Source organism: Ammodytes marinus (assembly GCF_949987685.1).
Source record: "Ammodytes marinus genome assembly, chromosome: 20".
NCBI classification, from domain to species: domain Eukaryota; kingdom Metazoa; phylum Chordata; class Actinopteri; order Uranoscopiformes; family Ammodytidae; genus Ammodytes; species Ammodytes marinus.
Window position 1 is genome coordinate 15,479,748 of NC_137224.1, and position 19,487 is coordinate 15,499,234.

The following is a 19,487-nucleotide window of genomic DNA, read 5'->3' on the forward strand; positions in this document are numbered from 1 at the left end:
AGTTGTTTCTTATATATCAAAGATATCCCATGAAATTGGCAGTCAAACTGTTACTTGAAAACTATCGCTTAAAAAAAGGTGCATCTTTAGGGGTGACCCTATGCTGAACTAGCAGGTGTAGCTAAAATATCCAATATTTGATCATTTCCCAGCTTTTCATAACAAATCAATAGTTTATGATTGAGAACAAAATTATTTTCAACATTAATTCTCACATCAAGGATGTAATGTTTTCATTGCATGGAACCTTAAAAGTGATTATTTAGAGTTGTGTATCCTGCAACCTTACAAATGCACATCATCTATTCACTCTGGATGAGTTGGTTCCTTCGAGCAACCCCTTTCACATTCAAAATTGTTATTTTAAAAACTTCCTCACATGCTATTTTATAGATCTATCCTCACTATCCGCTACCTGTCCGTACTGTTTTTTTTTCTGTGTTAATACACAGCCTAGGCTCTGTAAATGGGTATGTAAACAAAGGGGATGTTAACAAATGGGGCCCATTGTAGCTAGTAGGGGTGTAACGGTACATGTATTTGTACCGTACCGTGACGGTACAGGCACGTATTTGGTGTTACAGAGGTGGACCGCGGTCCGTTTGTGGCGTACATAGCGTTATATGGCAAATGTACAGGCTTGTTTTGCTGTGTGGAACTTAAAACTTGTCGTCGGAGTTCCCCCCGGACCATTTAGCCTCCGGCTCGGCTCGCACGTGCGCAGTAGCAGCCAGCGATTGAGAGTCTTATCTCCATGGTGAGCATGAGGGTCAGGCAGTGTTGCTAACTTAGCAACTTTGTCACTATATTTAGCGACTTTTCAGACCCCTCTGGCGACTTTTTTCAAAATAAGCGACCAATCTAGCCGCTTCTTCTGGTGTTATTGGCGACTTTTGGAGACCCTGGCTGTCGCTAAAGCATGTATCGCTCTTAACTTCTAAACGAGCAGCGGGTGACTCCGAAGCCACTCCCCCCCGTCCCAGAGCACTGACAGGCGGCCGAGTTCTCACGCAGCAGTCAGAGCAAGAGATAAACAGCTCTCCACTCTAGTGTTCCGTTTGCATCACTATTAGCAGTTATAGTAACCCTCGTTTACAGTCTATCAGTAGTGCAAATAAAGATGTTATACAGTGCTATCGAACAGAGAGCGAACTGCATGACGAAAGTCAACAGGAAACCGGAGCTTGCAGGCGCCCCCCTGTTATTCAAATCCCGTTTGAGAGATAACTTAAGATTCCAGGTGAATTATGAAAACAGTGATAGACGTTTGGAACAATGTCGGTTGTTTCACTGCGATCGCCTATGCGGCAACACGTCGAACATGCATTTTAGAAGGCACCAAAATAAATAAATAATAAAAAAAAATACGGGGCGATAGTGTATTACAGAACAGTTAGTGGTGTTCGGAGCGCAGAATCTAGGACTACTATAGGCTACTGACGAAAATCACACAACACATTGCATCTATTTATTAACAATATTTATGAATTTAGGCTATATTTTGCTGCTCCAACTCAAATTCAGCCCAGCCAGGCGATAGTTAAGTTTCAGTTTCGTTTTCATCTCCGTGGTATACAGCCGTTTGGACCAGCTGATCGGCTCCCGACAGCAGGAGTCAGTCTGCGTTCCAGTTGTACTGGGAAGTCGGATTTATGGTGCCAGTGATAACTGAACTAAATGATAAAATAAAGCGATCTTCTCCTTCCTATAGCCTATCTGTCTATCTTTATCCCTCCACTGCACACTCAGTCACTACTATCCATGCTAAAAGGAAGCAGGATTATATAACCTCATTTAGCACATTATTTTTAAATATTTTATATTATTTATTTATTTATTTCTAATCTAATTTTGACGATTTTTAGAAAAATGTGTTGGTCTGTAAGCGCTAAGGGAGCATGTTTAAATAAAACCTGTGAACCTTAACTTTTAAATGTATTTTATTTCATGTTTCTATGTGCTACGCAGGCTTAGATATTAAGGTTTTGGTAGACTTGACAATTCATACTATTTTTTCAGAAAACCCTCAGGCATTAAGGACATGCATCCTAGATTGCCATAGTCATCAATGGGTTAAGAGAGCTGCATCAATATTTTCTTTTTTTAAAGTCAAAAAGACCCATTAATAGCCTACTGTATATTTTTTCATTGCAATTTTAGTTTATACTGAACCTACACTAGTATTTAATAAGTATTTTATTTATTGGAGAATTGCAGCAGTATTTTTATATTTGTTATGCATTTTATTTGTATGTTACATACTGTCAGCTAGTTACTGATTCTCCCTTAACTATGAACCGTACCGTACTGTACCGTACCGTGACTTCAAAACCGAGGTACGTACCGAACCGTGACTTTAGTGTACCGTTACACCCCTAGTAGCTAGCAACATGCTCGTTTACAGAGCCTAGGCTGTGTATTACAATGTCTGTTACATGTTTTTGAAGGGGAGCGGGCGAGGAGAAAAGAGTCACAAGCGGTGTCGGTGTGGGGCTTGTCAACTTATGACAGAAAACGATCGATGGGAAGGCTCGACATATCAATTGAAGAGGATTGTACAACAATTGTATCTCAACGAGTGACGATTTTCCAGCTCTAGTCACTCAACCTGCAGTTATTGAAACTTTTTTCCATGTATCCACTCAGCGCAGCAGCCTCAGCCTCTCTCCTCGCCTGCTCCACTTCCAAAACATGTAGGCCTATTTGAGCCTCCCTGTGTTCTGGTTCAAATCGATATGGTTCTTGATCTTCACAGCAATCTCTCTTCTGCTCCATATAATCACTATTCTCCAACCATTATGTGAATGACACAAGGTGCCAAACATATCATAAATTAAATAAACAAGTCACAACAGGAGCGTTTAGTGATTAGTTTGGTTTAGCTTCTTGCTTTTGGGCCATTAGCACCACGTTATCATATTTATCAGGACAAGAAAAGAATATGCAAAAAAACTGTGTCTGTTCAGAAGAAAGAATGACACGGATATGGTCTCTTTTGTGGCGGAAGGGGGTTGTTTTGGTGCATAATTTGGTGGCCATAATACTCAGTTGTGCAAAAACTAACACTCAAGTATTTCACCAAAGAGCTTCTTTTTTTTTACATGTAAATGGTAATTGGTTTAATTTATGACCTCCCTTCCTCTGGGTGTAATACCTGGTTGAAGTTATCCAGGGCCTTGTGCAGGTTGGCGTGCATTCCAGTGGGGGGTTCGTTGGTGATCTTGATGGAGTTCTCCAGGATGCCCTGGGGAATGATGTGTCCCTCACGGCTGGACGAAGGCTCTGCACTGACAAACACACGGAAGTCCTGGTGGCTTCCCTCTGCAAGCTGCTCCAGAAGTTTCTCTAAAGTTCCCAGCCAGCGAGCCACCAAGTGGATATTCTATACAGGGAGTTGGAACATGACATGGGATTAAGAAGGAGGATTGCTTTGTATTGGTTGGGGGCAAATTGTTGGGGAAAATGTATTCCCCCCTTGTGAGGATAGAAAGCCTAATCTACACCCAGGTAATGTTTTCTGTTGGAGATGTGTAAAAGTCTTTAATGGATAACACATAATAGCTTGATAAGGTACTCGATGCTGGAATTTGACGTATAATTTATGTTTGTAATGACAACTACACAAACGGAGCAATTAAGATGTTGCATATTCGCCTCTCTTCACTGTGACTTTGATGTGGTACAAAATTAAATGGTACACAGCACTCGAAAAACCCATTTCTAGGTTGATGACATTAAAGCGACCGTTCTCCTGCGTAACTTGGTGCTGACTTTTCTGCATATTCATCTCTGGGTGCGGCGGAGCAGACTTGTAACCATCACGCAAGCATGGATGAGCTCAATTTTCCATCTGAACTGTCCCGACACTTACAGGATATCCCGTGAATGATAAGAGAGTCCGCCAAGCCCCCCCACCTCACCACACAGGACTGCCCATTTGCTAAATCTAATTACAGCACTAATAACTCCAGTCATTAATTCATAAGCCTCTTTACTTTCTCATTTCCCTTTGCTCTCCGTATTTAATCTTCCTTATGATGGCTGAAGTTTGGGACTCTCTTCCAAAGCGGCATGAAGCGACAAGGAGCGCGACGGATATTTTTTTGAGGGAGAGTCATTGAAAATCAAAAAAGGAAAGTTTTCACATTCCATGGGAGAGAAGACCGCAGGGTCATCTGAAGCTGAGAAGATGATTAGTTAGTTTGCCTCTTGATGCCTTGGAGAAAATAATGAATGGTATACAAATTAAAAGTCTAAATTCAAGCACTTTTTCATCGAGCCTTCCTCTTGGCATGTAAATAGTTTGGCAATAAAAGGAGCCAACAGAAAGAAGTGAGAGAGACTGCCTTAGAACTTGTCACTGTAATGAAACCATTCATCCTCTGGCTGCAGGGGTAGGGGGGGAAGAGAGAGAGAAAGAGAGAGACCAGCAGGACGACAGACAAACAAACAAGACAGAGGAGCAGCCACTACTTTATGGCTTTTTAATTAACTTTCAGGTGCAACATTTTTTGTTCCCCTCAACGTCTTCTCGATAAGGGCCTTGCAGCCCTCGTGATGATGACTGCGCTGATACTACATCAAAGAGTCACCTATTTACATAATAATATAAAAAGTTGAATCTAAAACCCATTAGAAGACACCACTGGCAAGGTCTTTGATGCATTGCTATCAAACACAACCTGAGGGAAAGCACAATGGCACATCGAAAAGGCCTGTCACACACACACGCTCAGCACAAACACACACCCACACACACACACACACACACACACACACACAAACGCCGGCTCGCACAAGCAAATATATAAACACATGCAGGTGCACGCGCGCCATTTTTAGCCTTCACACAGACAAAAACCCATTCGTCAAGGAGCAGGCGTTGAGGACAGCTGCACAGCTGGGCTCCTCCAGCATAGAGGAGGCGGCCCTGCAGTGGAGGAGCAGTCAGACTCCAGACGGACGAAGCAACACACACAGCTAACAGGACTGAGGGACAAACACACCGCAGGCAACGACAGCATGACAGACTGCTGAGTCCAAGTTTGAAAATGGTGCGGATAAATTCACAAATACGCAGGATAGGGGTTTGAGTGTTGTAGGGTTTGAGTGTATGTGCTTGCGATGGTTGGCTTGCTCTCTGTAATACATCTACTTCATGTCAGTGCTGTTTGCCCCTGCAGCTCCCTCCACCACCCTGACCTGTGTCTAATGTGATATTCTGTTGGCTATATTTGATTATCAAACAAGGGGGGCATTTTCTCTCTCAGTGGAATCATTGTGTTCTGATTTCTTTGTGAATTCTCTCAAAGAGCAGTGCCTGTCACACCAAATCTCCCAGCCTAATGCTTTTATACAAACGGTCAAATCCTGGTCTTAAGTAACTGTGACTTAAACCTCCGACCTACAAGGAACACATTTTTCTTCTGATGATCATAAAAAACTAAAACTGAAACTTCATCCTAGCTACTTTAATAAAGGTAACTCTATTATTCCATTATTCAGCATACTCTGTATCTCTGCCTTGAGGAACATTGTATATGTCAGTAAAAGAAAACTTTAAGGGGCACCCTTAGCTCAGCAGCGGACCCGGGTTCGATTCCAGCCCACGGTCGTTCTCTGCATGTCACTCCCCTCTCTGCCCCATTTCAACTCTGTCTCTACACCATCAATAAAGCATAAAAAAATAATAACTTTAATATTACAATTTACAGTGGGGAGAAATACTTATGGAAACAGTGGTTCCTCCAATTTCACAATTCTATTATAAAAGCACATTGAATGCATAATAAATCCCTTCACATTAATTACTTAAACCGGGCCACAATATTGATATTCCCCATGTAGCTGAAATTGTTAAATTTTATTCCTAGCTCTCCGCGTAGGTTAAAAAGGGTCATCTCTCCATTAATAGTTAAAATGAATGTTGTCTCACTCTCAATGTAAGATTATTAAAAAAGAAGATTGCAAAATAAATCATTGAAGTTTCAAAAGACTACCAAAGCAATGTGGCCCTTGCTACCAAGCAAAAGTGCAGAGAGGACATTGAGAGGGAGCATTTTCATCAAATTGTCTCTCCTGCTTTCTCTCGTCTCGGCACTTCTTTGTGCCGCTGGCTGCAAATGGGGGTGGCTTTAGCAGTAAATGTGTGGAGAGGATAGCGAGTTTAGGGCCACTTGATTCCCACTGCCTGGCTGATGTAGGATATTCAACTCCAATCTGCCGGATTGATTGCCTCCCTCCCTCCCCCCTACCCCCAACCTCTCCCTCCCCGTGGGCTGCTTTCAAAGTTGCTGCATCTCTGTCTCCCAGGCCCTGTCTCCTCTGCTGTTCTGCAGTATAATTATCCGTCAATAAAGGGAACCTGCCATTGACCCGGCCCTCACTCTGATGGAGCCCAGGACCGGTATTGGAAGAGTAAAGGTGGACTGTGAGACGAGAATGGGGTTGAGGGGATAGGCAAGGAGGTGGATTGATAGGATTATAAGGGTGAGGAGTGGAAGGAGAGATACCATGTGACGAAATTTGTGTGACCAGCCATATCTCACAAGCTTATTCGTCGATCCATGTTGGATCAACAACTTTAAGAACCAATCAGGGGCTGTCTTCTACCAACGGATTGAAACTGAGGAGGGCCTGGCCGGTTGGAGGCTAGATTGACAATGACAACTACATGAACCAATCAGGGGCTGCCTTCCAGTAATGGACATAAAGTGGGGGGGGGGTCCGGTCTGACTGGAGGCTAGAATCATGACTACATGAACCAATCAGGGGCTGCCTTTCACTAATGGAAGGGGCCAGGCTTCACCCCACAGAAATTGGAGAAAGTCCAGACGAATGTGAGGCTGGCCGAAAGTGGGGAGGGTCCGGTCTGACTGGAGGCTAGAATCATGACTACATGAACCAATCAGGGGCTGCCTTTCACTAATGGAAGGGGCCATGCTCCTCCCCACAGAAATTGGAGAAAGTCTAGATGAATGTGAGGCTGGCCCGAGATCAGGCTGGTCTCACCAGGCTAGATCACAAACCCCAAATGGTTACCGTAAGGATGGAAGGCCATGTGGATTTTTTTTATTATTATTCTTCCGGACAATTACACATAATACATCATTTTCTCATTGCATATTCATACATATTACTTTGTGTTATCGTCCGAAGGGAAGCAGGAGAAGCCAAAGGCTTATCGGGTCCCGCCCCCGATTGATGAGAAGATAGATGTGGTGCGAAATAAATCAGATTAGTATGAAAGTGACATGTGGGAATGAAAAGAGCAAGATAATGGGAGTAGGAATAGAAGAGAGAAGATGCAGCGTTATATTAGGAGATGATAATGTTGGTGAAAACAGGACACAGACCAGAACATGATACCTCCCCTTGGTTTCCCATGGTGCCACAGGGGGCGGACAAACAGACAGCCGCTGATAAAGTGAGTGGGAGGTTTGTTGCCAAGGGGGACAAGGCCTTTTTAAGCCTATTGATTGGGATTCTTATGCAAAGGTAATTAAACGACTGCTTGTCTTTGCTATCCTTGGTCTGGAGAATAGAGTGATGGGGTCCCAATCTTTCTTTTTTTATATCCAGCTCTGTGAATTAAAAGAAAAGGCTGGCCAGTATGCGGTTCATATCTGTCGATACTGCCCATTAGAATTCCAACAAGCTTTCCACTTAAAATGCAAACGCCAGCCTTGCCCTCCAGATAAGAGGAGAACAGACACGACACAGGCTGTAGATACTGTACTGTATAATGCCGTGGCCCCTTTTTAAATAGAAAAATTCTGCAGAAAATTGAATTCACTTTTCTATGCAAAGGACAACACCGCGGAGGAAAGCAAACAGCCCATTGGGTGTGCAAAGGAAAACAATGTGATAGTACTCCTTATTCACAACATGCACACAGAAAGGAAATGCCATCTAAAGCCAATAAAACATCCTTCAACAAAATGATCCCTGTATTCATTCTACAAAATGTGTTCTAGATTTAAGTGTTTGTTTTGGCGAGTGTTTGTCACTTTTTATTGCAACCCTTTATGATTTGGCACCTTTTGTGTGAGGTGGATGCAGTTTAGCACATGGGGCATTCACTGGGAGCCGGAATGTTAGAACAATTATTCCGCAGTGTCATTTCATACAACTCATATTAGTGGTCGAATACCCCCAACTAGGCCTGTCACGATAACAAATTTTACTGGGCGATTAATTGCCCCAAAAATTATTGCGATAAGCGATAATATTGCCGTTTTCAACTAATATAATGATAGGCTACTGGCATAATAATGCAAGTCCACCCTTTCAAAGATCAATACCAGGGCATCTATTCACATTTTCCCAATGTTAAATATATATGGCCTACTGATATTGTATTTCCAGCATGTTTTGGACCACACTGACAACATATTTTACAAATCATTGTGTTTTTGATTTTGCATCACCATGTGAATTCCTTCAGACATTCCTTTAGGAAAAGGGATTTTTTTTTAACCAATTTTCACCACAACCCCTTCCTCTTCCGAGCCCTCTGATGTTTCCTCCTCTACCTCTGCTGACTCTCTAAGGAAAAAAGTTATTGGCCCAAAAGTAACTACAGTATTTAGATGACATATTCAGCTAATTTGCATAATATTCTGAAAGAGGGAAAAATAATTAAAAAATGCAATGCTGACCAGGTAGTTAAATTAACCCAAATTGACTAGGCCTATTCACATAGGCCTATGTACAAGCTCACTTTACACATGTTCTTTGTTGCCATAGGCCTATAACTATAAGGTTAGCTTTATTATAGATAAGCAGTGGCCTATTGAATATGGACCTATACAACTATTTGCGTGTACAAACGTCAACTGGCAGCTCTTGCCGGCACGGTGCTGTCTGTCTGCTGCTGCTGCTGCAGGTGGCGGGGGGAAGCTAGACTGGCCGTATGAGTGAGGGCTGTCAGCAGTGAAGACAATACGCCAGCCGTTGCTACTCTGCTCATGTGAGCGCAGTTAAGAAAAAGTTGCTAGATTTGCCGCTGGTCTTTAACAGCTTATCGCTATGGCGAAACGTCGGCAAATATAGCGGCAAAGTCGCCAACATGTTAAAGAGGTGAATACAGCGAGACACTGCGGTGAAAGTAGCCTAGCTGACGTTATCCGCGCAGTTGATCATTTGACTAATTACTCGCGGACTCTCCCTTCTCTCTCCTCTGCTCTGTGTCTGTCTCTCTTTCTTACACACAAAGCGAGAGGGCCGAGACACCGGAGTTAAAACTCTTGTCGTCCAGTGTCTTTGAAATTGAGAGACACGAGGAAAACAAACAAGCTGCAAATGTAATTTATTGCATACGGCAAAAAATTATCGCTCATTTTAATTTATCGCGCAATTAATTGATTTATTGCATATCGCGACAGGCCTACCCCCAACTATAATTGGATCTGCCCAATGTGTTTGTCGAAAATTTCTCGTGAAAAGAAATTAGGTGGTGTGTGGGCTCTCTGTGCAGATGCAGTATTTAGTGTGCATTGTATTAATACCACATTGAGATATGTGTGTGCCCGTATGTTATGTGTATGTTTATACTGTACCTGCAATATGACCCAATGTCCATTCTCAGCTGCCAAATCAAGGGCTTGCTCAGCTATAACCTCTTGACCCTGACCCAGAGAAACGTTGTGGAAGTTCTTGTTGTCGAACGTGAAACCCAGCTTCCTCCCTGAAAGAACACACAGGTACACAACTAACATGTCAAACAAAAACAACCTTCTGAAACATTGTTGAACTCACAGTAACCTTATATTTTGGGAATTATGCTGTGAGAAGTTTTTTTTAACTAAGCTAGGCGTGTTGTCATAGTTCAAGTGTCTGCTAGGCTCAACAGTTAATAGCCAGAAGTTGTTAGTACATCCACCAACATTTTGACAACAATTGTTCTCCATTATCGCCCCGACTCCATCTTTAATTTCTGCAAAAAGTAATCATTATGCGGTAACTCTCATTAAAAAATACCCCCCCCCCCCCAAAAAAAAAATAAAAAATAAAAATCGCAGTGTGCAATTTAAGTTCTTCATAAGCAGATGGTCAACATCTTAAAGTCTTACTGTCCCACCTTGGGTCTGCCTATTGATATTTAGCTCAAACAATACACTTTTCTCTGTCTGTTTCATTAAAACTCCAACCTGAAAAGCAGGCAGAAAGTTTGATATTAGTCCCCTGCAGAGCATACAAAATCACATCATCTATCTAATGAAAATCTAATTGAAGCCTTAAACCAATGAGAAACCCAATAGTCACAGCTATAATGGAAAAGCCCCTCTTTGTGGGTTCAGTGTAATGTGGCAGCAATGTGTTACTTTTAGCATTGCGCGATTAGCGTGATAGACTATGCTCAAAGTGAGGGTGTTGATGATCAATAATCAAATCCCTTACATGCAGTTCCAGTAGGAGTGCTGCATCTTATCCTACTAGGAAGGGTTGCTGTTTTTACAAAGAGGCAGAGGTCTGTTTACAGAAGCTCTACAGCTGATTTAACCACCTGCTGCTGCCTGGGACCCATAAATACATCTAAAATACTCACAAATACTAGCAGGCTACTGTGTATTCTGAACAAAAGCTGTGTTTGACCCAGAATGCTGAACTTAATCTATGGATTCCTTTGTTTAAAAGGGACAGCCAAACACAAACAGAAACCCAAGACAGTCAGATCAGACAACAGTGAATTAATCATGATGATGAATTACTTTAATATGGTTATATTGAAATTTTAAAATGAAAAGTAACCACACTCTGGAAATCTCTTTGTTCCAGTAAACTGAATATTTCATAGAGCCAACTTCAAATACCCACGGACTGAATTATTTGGCAGCAGATTCAAAAGCGTCAGGCCGTGATGGCGGCCTGTTCCAGGTCAGAACAAAAGCTTTGGTTTTTCTGCTTATTTGTTGTCAAAAATCAAAACAGCGTGTCTTAATGCGATTCACATTATTCATACAGGAATATAAAGTAAATCTAAAACCAATGACATTTTCTTTCTGCTGACCCCAATACACCAGTGGTGTTGTTTCATACATCTGTGACCTTTAGTTTAATCCCTTCAATGTACACCAAGCCTGTTGTGAATTGGTGGTAATGGCTGATAACACAGCAGAGACGCATAACAGATGTGTTGGAATGAGTGCTGTTCTGACTGGTAATCCTATCCAGTATGAATCAAAGTGGAAAATCCTGCATGTCCCCACGACTAAAAAAACGTGGCTACATTTGCTATATGTACGTCCTGATAAAAATGCAGAACGCACTCAGAAGCAGAATGTTACGGCTTATTAAAGATAAAACAAGCTGAAGCATTACCATGTTTCTCCACATCCTTCAAAGGGTCAACTCCAGGAGAGAGGATGAAGAACATGGGCGTAGCTGGACTTGACTCTTCAAAGGAGACGGCAAAGTCCAGTGATCTGCCAATCACGTACTTGCTCCCAAGTTTCTCCTCTACAAAGTCTCTGCGGGGGGAAAAGGAGTCAGTTCTCCTCAACACTTCATTATCTCTGACCGATAAAATGAGTCACTTGAAGAGCGGGAGTCTTCTGTAGCAAAGCGCATTAGATAGACAGCTGCTTAGAGGAAAAATATATGAACAACTGTGTCGTCAGTGGCGCTTTCAACCTCCATGGACTAAATCCTTCAATATTTAAAACCTCATGATTTTCCAAAACGGTTCCCTTTGAACAAATATTACATATTTTCATGTGAAAATATTTTAAGATTTAAAGTTCAAATAATATGTTGATGGATCATTTGAAATCGCAGTTATTTCAAATTCAATTTGATATGCTCTAATGTGTATTTATTACACAAACCACAAATATACAGGTGATTTACTTACACAGTTAGAGTGTAAAACACACTATTGATAGAAAATGGCCTTTCCATTTCCACCATAAAGCCCTCATTACCACCTATTACCTTGTAATCTGTAGCAGGAAAAATTAGCTGGATAATGTCAACAGATCATGTGGCCTTTGTATAATGTATAATGTGTTTGTATAACACCTGGTATTAATAAGCACTACATTCTCTCAATTCTGACTGCATATCAAACACATTTCAATATACAAATTATATAAATTAAACTGGTGGTAAAGATACATTATGTGAAATATTCTCGAGTGCTACGATGTCCAAGAGGATTCACAGGTGGAGACAGCAACCCTAGGCATCTGCCGGCTATTTCTCTTCTTTTTATGTTACAACTTTGTACAACACTAGATATGCCTTCTAGGATAGTCAGTCCGTCATCCACATATTTTAACAGACATCTTTTAACCCTGCCTTATGAATACCTTTTGCACACTCTTACATAAAGCACACTTTTTTAGACAACAAGTTTTATATTTTAGTTATTTTCTAGGAAAGCCCAGCCCAAAAACTACTCCTTTTTAGTTGTGTTCTCCCCTAACTCCAGGAATAAAATATGTGGCTCTTTAGCTACTAAATGCTGCACTGTGTTCACCAGCTGATCAATAATTCAGCCTGTTGTTTGGTGCTGAACAGGTGGCAATGCAGTGGGTTTATTCGAACTTCTCAGTTGAACAGCTGTTCAACAGGGCTGATGAGAGCCAAGAGAGTGAATCAAAAACAGTAAAGCTACGGGGTGTAAAAAAAACCAAAATTAGCTGAAAGATGATAAATGAGAGAAAATGCATTCTGATGATTATTCTATGTGGTAATTTATCTTCTACACTTTACACTTATCATACTAGACATTTCTCTTGTTCTGTGTCCATATACAAATATTGATCATGCAGCTTTCATTTTTGTTCTCTAACAGTTCGACTTTAAAGTATAATATGGGTAGCTTTTAACATTGCGTTGTTTGATAAGATTTTTGTATTAAAGGTGAGACACTGCAGTTTAGTAGGGAACAATTTGTAACTATACTTGTAAGTATCATGAAACTTTGCCAGTAGTACTACTATGCACGTTTGGCAATATCCTTGTTTAATAATGAGGCTCATTGATTGAACACAGCCATGCAATTGATGCTACTTTTAACCACAGCAACAGACATAGCAGCAGCAGTGAGCACAGGCGACCAGTCAACTCAAACTATAGGGCAAAAGGTTACACTGTTTAACCTTTCCACTTTGACCTAACAGCACAGGTCAGTGAGATCCTTCACAGATCACAGAGCAAAAGGCCAAGCTTTTCTCACCTGACAGCGTACGTCATGCGGTCAGGCCTCAGCGCGCGCATCATGCACATTCTCTGGAGGGAGCTTTTGTTCTTCCACTCCTGAGGGAATTTCTCCTTTTCCGGACATTCCGACTCCACAAACTTCTTCCAGCGTTTGGCCGAGCCCTCGATGTCTCGGTCCAGGTTCCGGAACTCTTCCATGGAGCACAGGGACTGGTGGTGGAGGAGAGGGAAAAAAGGACCACGTTTACATGCACAGCAATACACTGATATTTACCAGCTTAAGATCATATTCCGACAAAGGAATCATATTGTAAACAGCAGTTTTTGTTCACCTTAATCAGGGTAAGGTCATAGTCAGAGTAAGCCATAATTGCATTAAGATAACTGGAGTATTCTGATCTTATATTAGTCACATTATTAAGATATGTATACTCCTTAAGCGCACTAAATATTCCCACTATAGTTTTAGATGCTTTTTTCAGCATTTGCCTTAGCCTACCTGGTTTATGGCTGTTACACTAGCGTGTGTAACCATGGTGTAAACATTCTTCAAAGAAGCGGTGTCATTTTGGCTGACAAAACATTGCAAGAAAACAATAATGACATAAAGAGTGTTCATTTTCCTTGGAAGGATGGAAATTATTGTCTGGAAGGAACACACTGACGTTAGACATCATGACTCTTCCACCATGTCGCTGGTTTATTCAGAATATGCTGATTGAAATGCAAACAGGAATATCCCTGTATCTGCTGCGCATGGAAACACCTTATTAGGATTATTGTCTTAACCAGAGTATGGACCCTAATCAGCATATGCTGTGCATGTGAACATGGTCATTGATTCATAGAGAAAAAGAGCTTTCATTTTTTTAAAGTGCTGCTACTCTGTGATCAGCATGCACATATTCGACCACTTCAGAAACATTTCACAGCACACAGCAAAAGGACTAACTTTGTTTGCAGAAGTTGCTGGAGAAAAAAAAGGCGAAAAAGAAAAAAAAGTGCTTATCTTTCCTCACGCCTAAATAAATAATATTTATTCAAACGGAAATGCTGAGTAAACAGGGCCCCCTTTCATAACGGGACGGGGGGTGAATATGCATCCCTTGCAGAACCAGTAGGAGCTGCATTGTGATGCCACAGCTGACAGACACCTTATCTCATCTTCTGAAGAACAGCAGTGTCACGCAGTGCGGCCTTGAACAGGTGCACTCCCTTGACGAGTAGTCACAGTCTCGTGCAGTGTGTATGTGGTCTCCTGTACTGTATAAACTATGAAGAGGTTCTTAACTTATAAGTTGTCACGGGGGAGCAAAAAAAATATCCAATTGAATCCATAAAATCTGCTTTCCTACAGCTGCTTCCCTCTGGACGTGAGGCGTTAAGGTAGAGTGAGTGGCTCGGCACACAGTCCATCACTTCAAATAAGTTTGTCTAATTACCACAGGCGGTTGGCAACCTCCCAACCCCGTTAAAGGGAGAATACACTGGGTCTCGTGGGCTTCCTACTCAGCTAATATCATCAAGAGGGGGCTACACAATCTGAGGATCATATCCTTCCTTTAAAGCTTTCCAACCGATTACTTGCATTTCTTACTGTGATAAGAAAAAAAACGAGTGACAGGATTTGATTAGCAGGGTCTTAAACGTCCACGGTAGGTTGAGTGCAGTTTGGGAAAGAAAGGCCGTCTCCAAAACCTCCGAGGGCTTTAAGTTAAGTTAATATTCCAGGTGGTTACGGATTGAAAAATTCATGAGGCAGAGCAGCAAAAAAAAAAGAAAGAAAATGCTGCCTTTAGAGTTTAGTTTGCTGCTGAACTGATCTGACAAGAGATGCTGTTTGACGTCCACAGGGATGGACTGGCAGACGTCTGTCAGGAAGTATGGGTAAGCAGCAGAGCAGTGCCCCTTTCAATGTTAAAAAGCAAAGGGGTCAAAATTCTAAAGCTGGGCCCTGGGGTTTGGGTGAAACGGAGAAAACACACTTTATTACGCTACCATCTTAAAGTATGCTTTTCCCTTGATGCAAAGTTGTTGCTGGGAGACTTTGCTGCACCGATTGCATCATTTATTTATTATTTATTTATTTATTTATTATTCTTTCGGACAATTCCACACAATACACAATTATCTCTTTCACATCATACATCTTAATTTGTGTTGTCCGAAGGGTGACGGAAGAAGCCTAAGGCTTATCGAGTCCCGCCCCCAATTTCATCAGATTCAGAATCAGATACACATTTACTGATCACAGAAAAAATAAAAAATAAAAAATGTTTTAAAGAAATAAAAAATGAAAATAAAAAATGAAAAGGAAGAAAACAAAAAGGAAGAAAACACAATTTTGCATTTTTTTTTTTTTTTTTCTGTTAAGCTGCAGTCCAATACACAGTCAAATTTTCATTCTCCTTATCCATTGACCTTGCACAACTGACATGCTTTCCATTTTCCCGATGAATTTTAATTACACATCGTTATCCTCTCTTTCCACTGTAGCCATTTTTTGGATGTCTCCTTTGATATCAGCGATGTCTCCTTTCATGTCATCGATTCCAGCGACTTTTCCTTTGATAACTGTGATGTCTCCTTTGATAGATGCAATACTGGATACAATGTTTGCTATCCCCTCCCGAACAGCTGCTCCATCCATATCTTTCAGCGCTGTAAATCTTCCGTCACTCCCATCCGCTTGTGCAACAATCAGTTTCTTCAGTTTGCGATACTGGACATACAGAGCAGTTCCCAAAGCAACCATCCCCACCGTCATGCCAGCGAAGATGTATACATCTTCAACATCCTCAATGTCCAATGCAGCCAGGCAAACCACTTTCCATTCTTTCCAGCTATCCAGTGCGTAACCGGACAGGAAGGTGCCATCAGGACACGGTATCTCTCCAGCTCCTGCTTTTCTGGTTGAAAACACGCGGTCAATGGCATTTAGCGACCAAGATAGTAGTTCCATGATTAATCCACTTGCTTCAGCTTTTAAGATCAGTTCTGCTCCGTTCTGATTATTCTGTACAATGCAGAGTTTGTTTTGCCCTTTTATTCTGGCCTTTTCAAAGTCATTATCTGGTAGTCTAAACACAACTGCAAAAGTATTCAAACCCAAACAAGTCATTCTCCTGACCTCTCTTTTACAATAATGTTATGATAGTGCCATTCACCTTTACTCCGCTTATCATAGGAAGCAACTCCACACACATAGCGCTGCAAAAATAACTTGTGGATTTCAGTCATGGCCCTTAATACATAAACTGCTGGAGCTTAGTTTGGTATTTCCACATAGAACGGAATCCAAGATGGGTTTCTAAAGATAGATCTGATGTACAATTTAACAACCTGCCTGCATCTTTTTTATACACCTCTGAATCTCAAGAGGAGAGGTCCGTTTCCATGAAAGAGTAAACTACTTCAGGATGGTATTAACAACTTTATATTGAAGTTTTCTACCAATCGTGGCAAGAAGGTTTTGTATAACTTTTTAGTTAACATTTATAGTCACACAGTCAGTCAGCAAATTAATATAGAATGGAATATTACGGGACTGTATAATGTGTACAGTACAGTTAAAATGTCTTCATCTTGACTCTGAACTCCAAGCACAGCTACGCTTTGCTTAATTTATAACAGAGAATCCTCAGAACTCAATTGATTCACTTCATAGCAATTGAAGTATTTTACTGACTGAGATTAGGGACATCTGTTCAGAGCTCTCCTGTAGAAATAACTTTGGTGAAGTTTGACACAGGGATTTTCCATTGACTAATTGCAAAGCACCTTGACAATGACAATGCTGACCTTTGAGGGGATAGAGAGTGGCTGAGTTAAAGGAGGACTGGTTTGCAGTCGGTCGTGATAAGAGAATGTTGGTGCCAGTAAGTTTCTTGAATAAGCTGTGATAGGTTTTTTTTGTTAGCATATGATGGCCTATTGTAGTTATGCGAGCTTGGGCTGCAGCTGAAGATTTTTAATTTAATTTAATTTAATTTAATTTAATTTAATTTAACTTTTATTTATCCTCGAGAGACCAATTGAGGGGTGACCCTCATTTACAATGACGTCGAGTCATTTCCATTATCAATTAACCTGTTGTTCACTTTTAGGATTAGTTATGTCAAAATAATGTCAACTGTGATCCCCATTTCTAGTCAGATTAAACATTTTAACAGAGAAAAACCGCAAATCACCACGCACAGAAAAAATAAAACAAAACGTTTTGCATTTCACAACAAGTTCTCTCTCTCTCTCTGTGTACCTTGACCCCTCCCCAGGAGTGGTGGGACAGGAAATCCACCGGGGATATCACACCAGGCTGGACGGGGTATCTCAGGAGGAAGTCCAGCTCAGCGGGGTTTACTGCTTTATTCATCAGCAGAATCTAGCCACACAACAAACAAAGAGGAATTGACTTGAAAATGCTGTGTCTTCAGCACAAAAGCACATTCCCTAGTTTTCACTTGATTGGACTGCATACGCGAGCTTGCTCTAAAAAAAAAACGTACAAAAGATGAAAGCGGCTTTAGCGTTCCTACCTGGAAGGCCAGCTGAGCAATGTACGTGAGCTTGTCAGACTCAAACAGGCCTCTGGTGGTGTACTGGAAGACCGAGGACGTGATGCTGTCAATTAGGTTGGACACCCGCTGCTTCAGAGCCTCGGATGGCTCCGTCTTCACCACCGCTTTCTGGAAGACCACGCTGAATGCCTGCGGATTCACAGGAGCAGGTGGGACAGTCAGCATTGTCAGCATATGACATTGAAGTGTTTAAAGAACTGAAAAAGCTAGAGTGCGTAACTATTTCATATAAATTAATGTTGGTTATATTTGAGCCATCGCCCAAAAAGTTGAGTCAGTTGATTAAGCCTTTCAGCTCCAAAAAACTCCTACTGTACTTCTCAGTATGGCAGAGTTTATCAACTGCTGTCACCCACTGACACTTGCACAGGAGCTAAAGAAGTGTCCATAAAAGTTTTCAGTTGTTGATTCTGAAAAACCATGGCCGTACAGCAGAAGACTATCGAAAGGCTTACCTGGGACGACAGTGTTGTTGTAATTACTCAGAATTCCTCATGGGGCCGTCATAAGTTACACACTATATCTTTAAGTAACAAAACTATTGAATATAGAATCAACTAGAGTCAACACAATATCAACAATTCAATATAATAATCTGATGAATCCGATAACATCAAGTCTGTTCCGGCAGGACAAAGTATGCAGTTCCAATATTAATTTTCCATTAAGCTCTGTTATGGTCTGAAACCAAATATATCTAAGCTGATTGGCAAAGGCAGCGTGAGAACATCTGACAGTATTGAGATAAGCATAATGCATTGCTGGTTTTGGTCATGAAATATGTTGAGAAAAATAAAAACGTAAATATCAACAGCCTCATCCTTGAAACCTTAGCTGCTGCAGTGTGAGTATCTACAGTATGAGGTTGTTCTTTAAAGAGGCTGTTAACAGAGGAAGTTTAACTCAAACACCCTTGAAATTATTTGCATTCGATTAGTTAAGTCGATAAGCGCCTATTCTCAGCTTTTGATTTCCACAGCATAAATACATTTTCTTGAATATTCCAAGCAGTGCACTTCCAACTATTGGGTACATTGAACTGGAACAGTTTGAAAAAAGTGGTAGTAGGAGTAATGTAAATTGAAATGTAGCTAAGGAAATACAACGCTAGTCATTATCTTCTTCTCTTTGTGCTCTGGTTTTATTGCTGCAGTCACTGAGTCACACTATGCTCTTGTGTGAAGATGGAACACATATCATAATGTATTTCATTTCATTCACAAGGTCAAAGGTTTATATACACACTGAAGGTGTTGTCATTTGATTATGTTGGGCCAGGGCAGCTACCTGTGGAGTCAGTGGTGATTGCAAACCATATCTCAGGCCGCCTGCTATCAGCGCTCGCTGGCTGACAATATGAAAGACATTACGCTCTACATAACTACATTAGGGAGCCACAAACACAATAAAAGCAGGGCAAAGAGCATAAAGCACGGTGAGTAAATGGAAGTTTGTGTGTGTGTGTGTGTGTGTATGTGTGTGTGTAAGGACGGGGTCTCGCTGAGGGCCCATGAGAGGTAGAGGAAACATTGCGTGTCAATAGACAGGCTATACCTTGAGAGAGAACTGGTACATGGGGTGGATTTTATTGAGGTCGTTCATTATGAAGTACAATAAGGAAGCCCGCTCTGCCGCCGGTCGGTAGTGCTCCCGAGCCTCATTGATTTTAGCCTCCGTCACCTTGGCTTCTTCCACCTACAGTTGAGACATAGCAAAACACAAATGCCATCACACACACACACA

The 19,487-nt window shown here is 41.3% G+C and overlaps 1 protein-coding gene across 1 annotated transcript in view; it reads right to left on the reverse strand.

Annotated features, from left to right (window-relative positions):
* Nucleotides 1-19,487, reverse strand: part of dnah9 (dynein, axonemal, heavy chain 9) — a gene marked incomplete at both ends in the record, with an annotated part of 157,544 nt that overhangs the window by 20,396 nt on the left and 117,661 nt on the right. Inside the window, 7 exon segments of the mRNA XM_080048562.1 lie at nucleotides 3,155-3,382; nucleotides 9,561-9,688; nucleotides 11,323-11,471; nucleotides 13,184-13,377; nucleotides 17,426-17,548; nucleotides 17,703-17,873; nucleotides 19,299-19,439. Of these exon segments, the coding sequence (XP_079904688.1) occupies nucleotides 3,155-3,382; nucleotides 9,561-9,688; nucleotides 11,323-11,471; nucleotides 13,184-13,377; nucleotides 17,426-17,548; nucleotides 17,703-17,873; nucleotides 19,299-19,439 (1,134 nt within the window).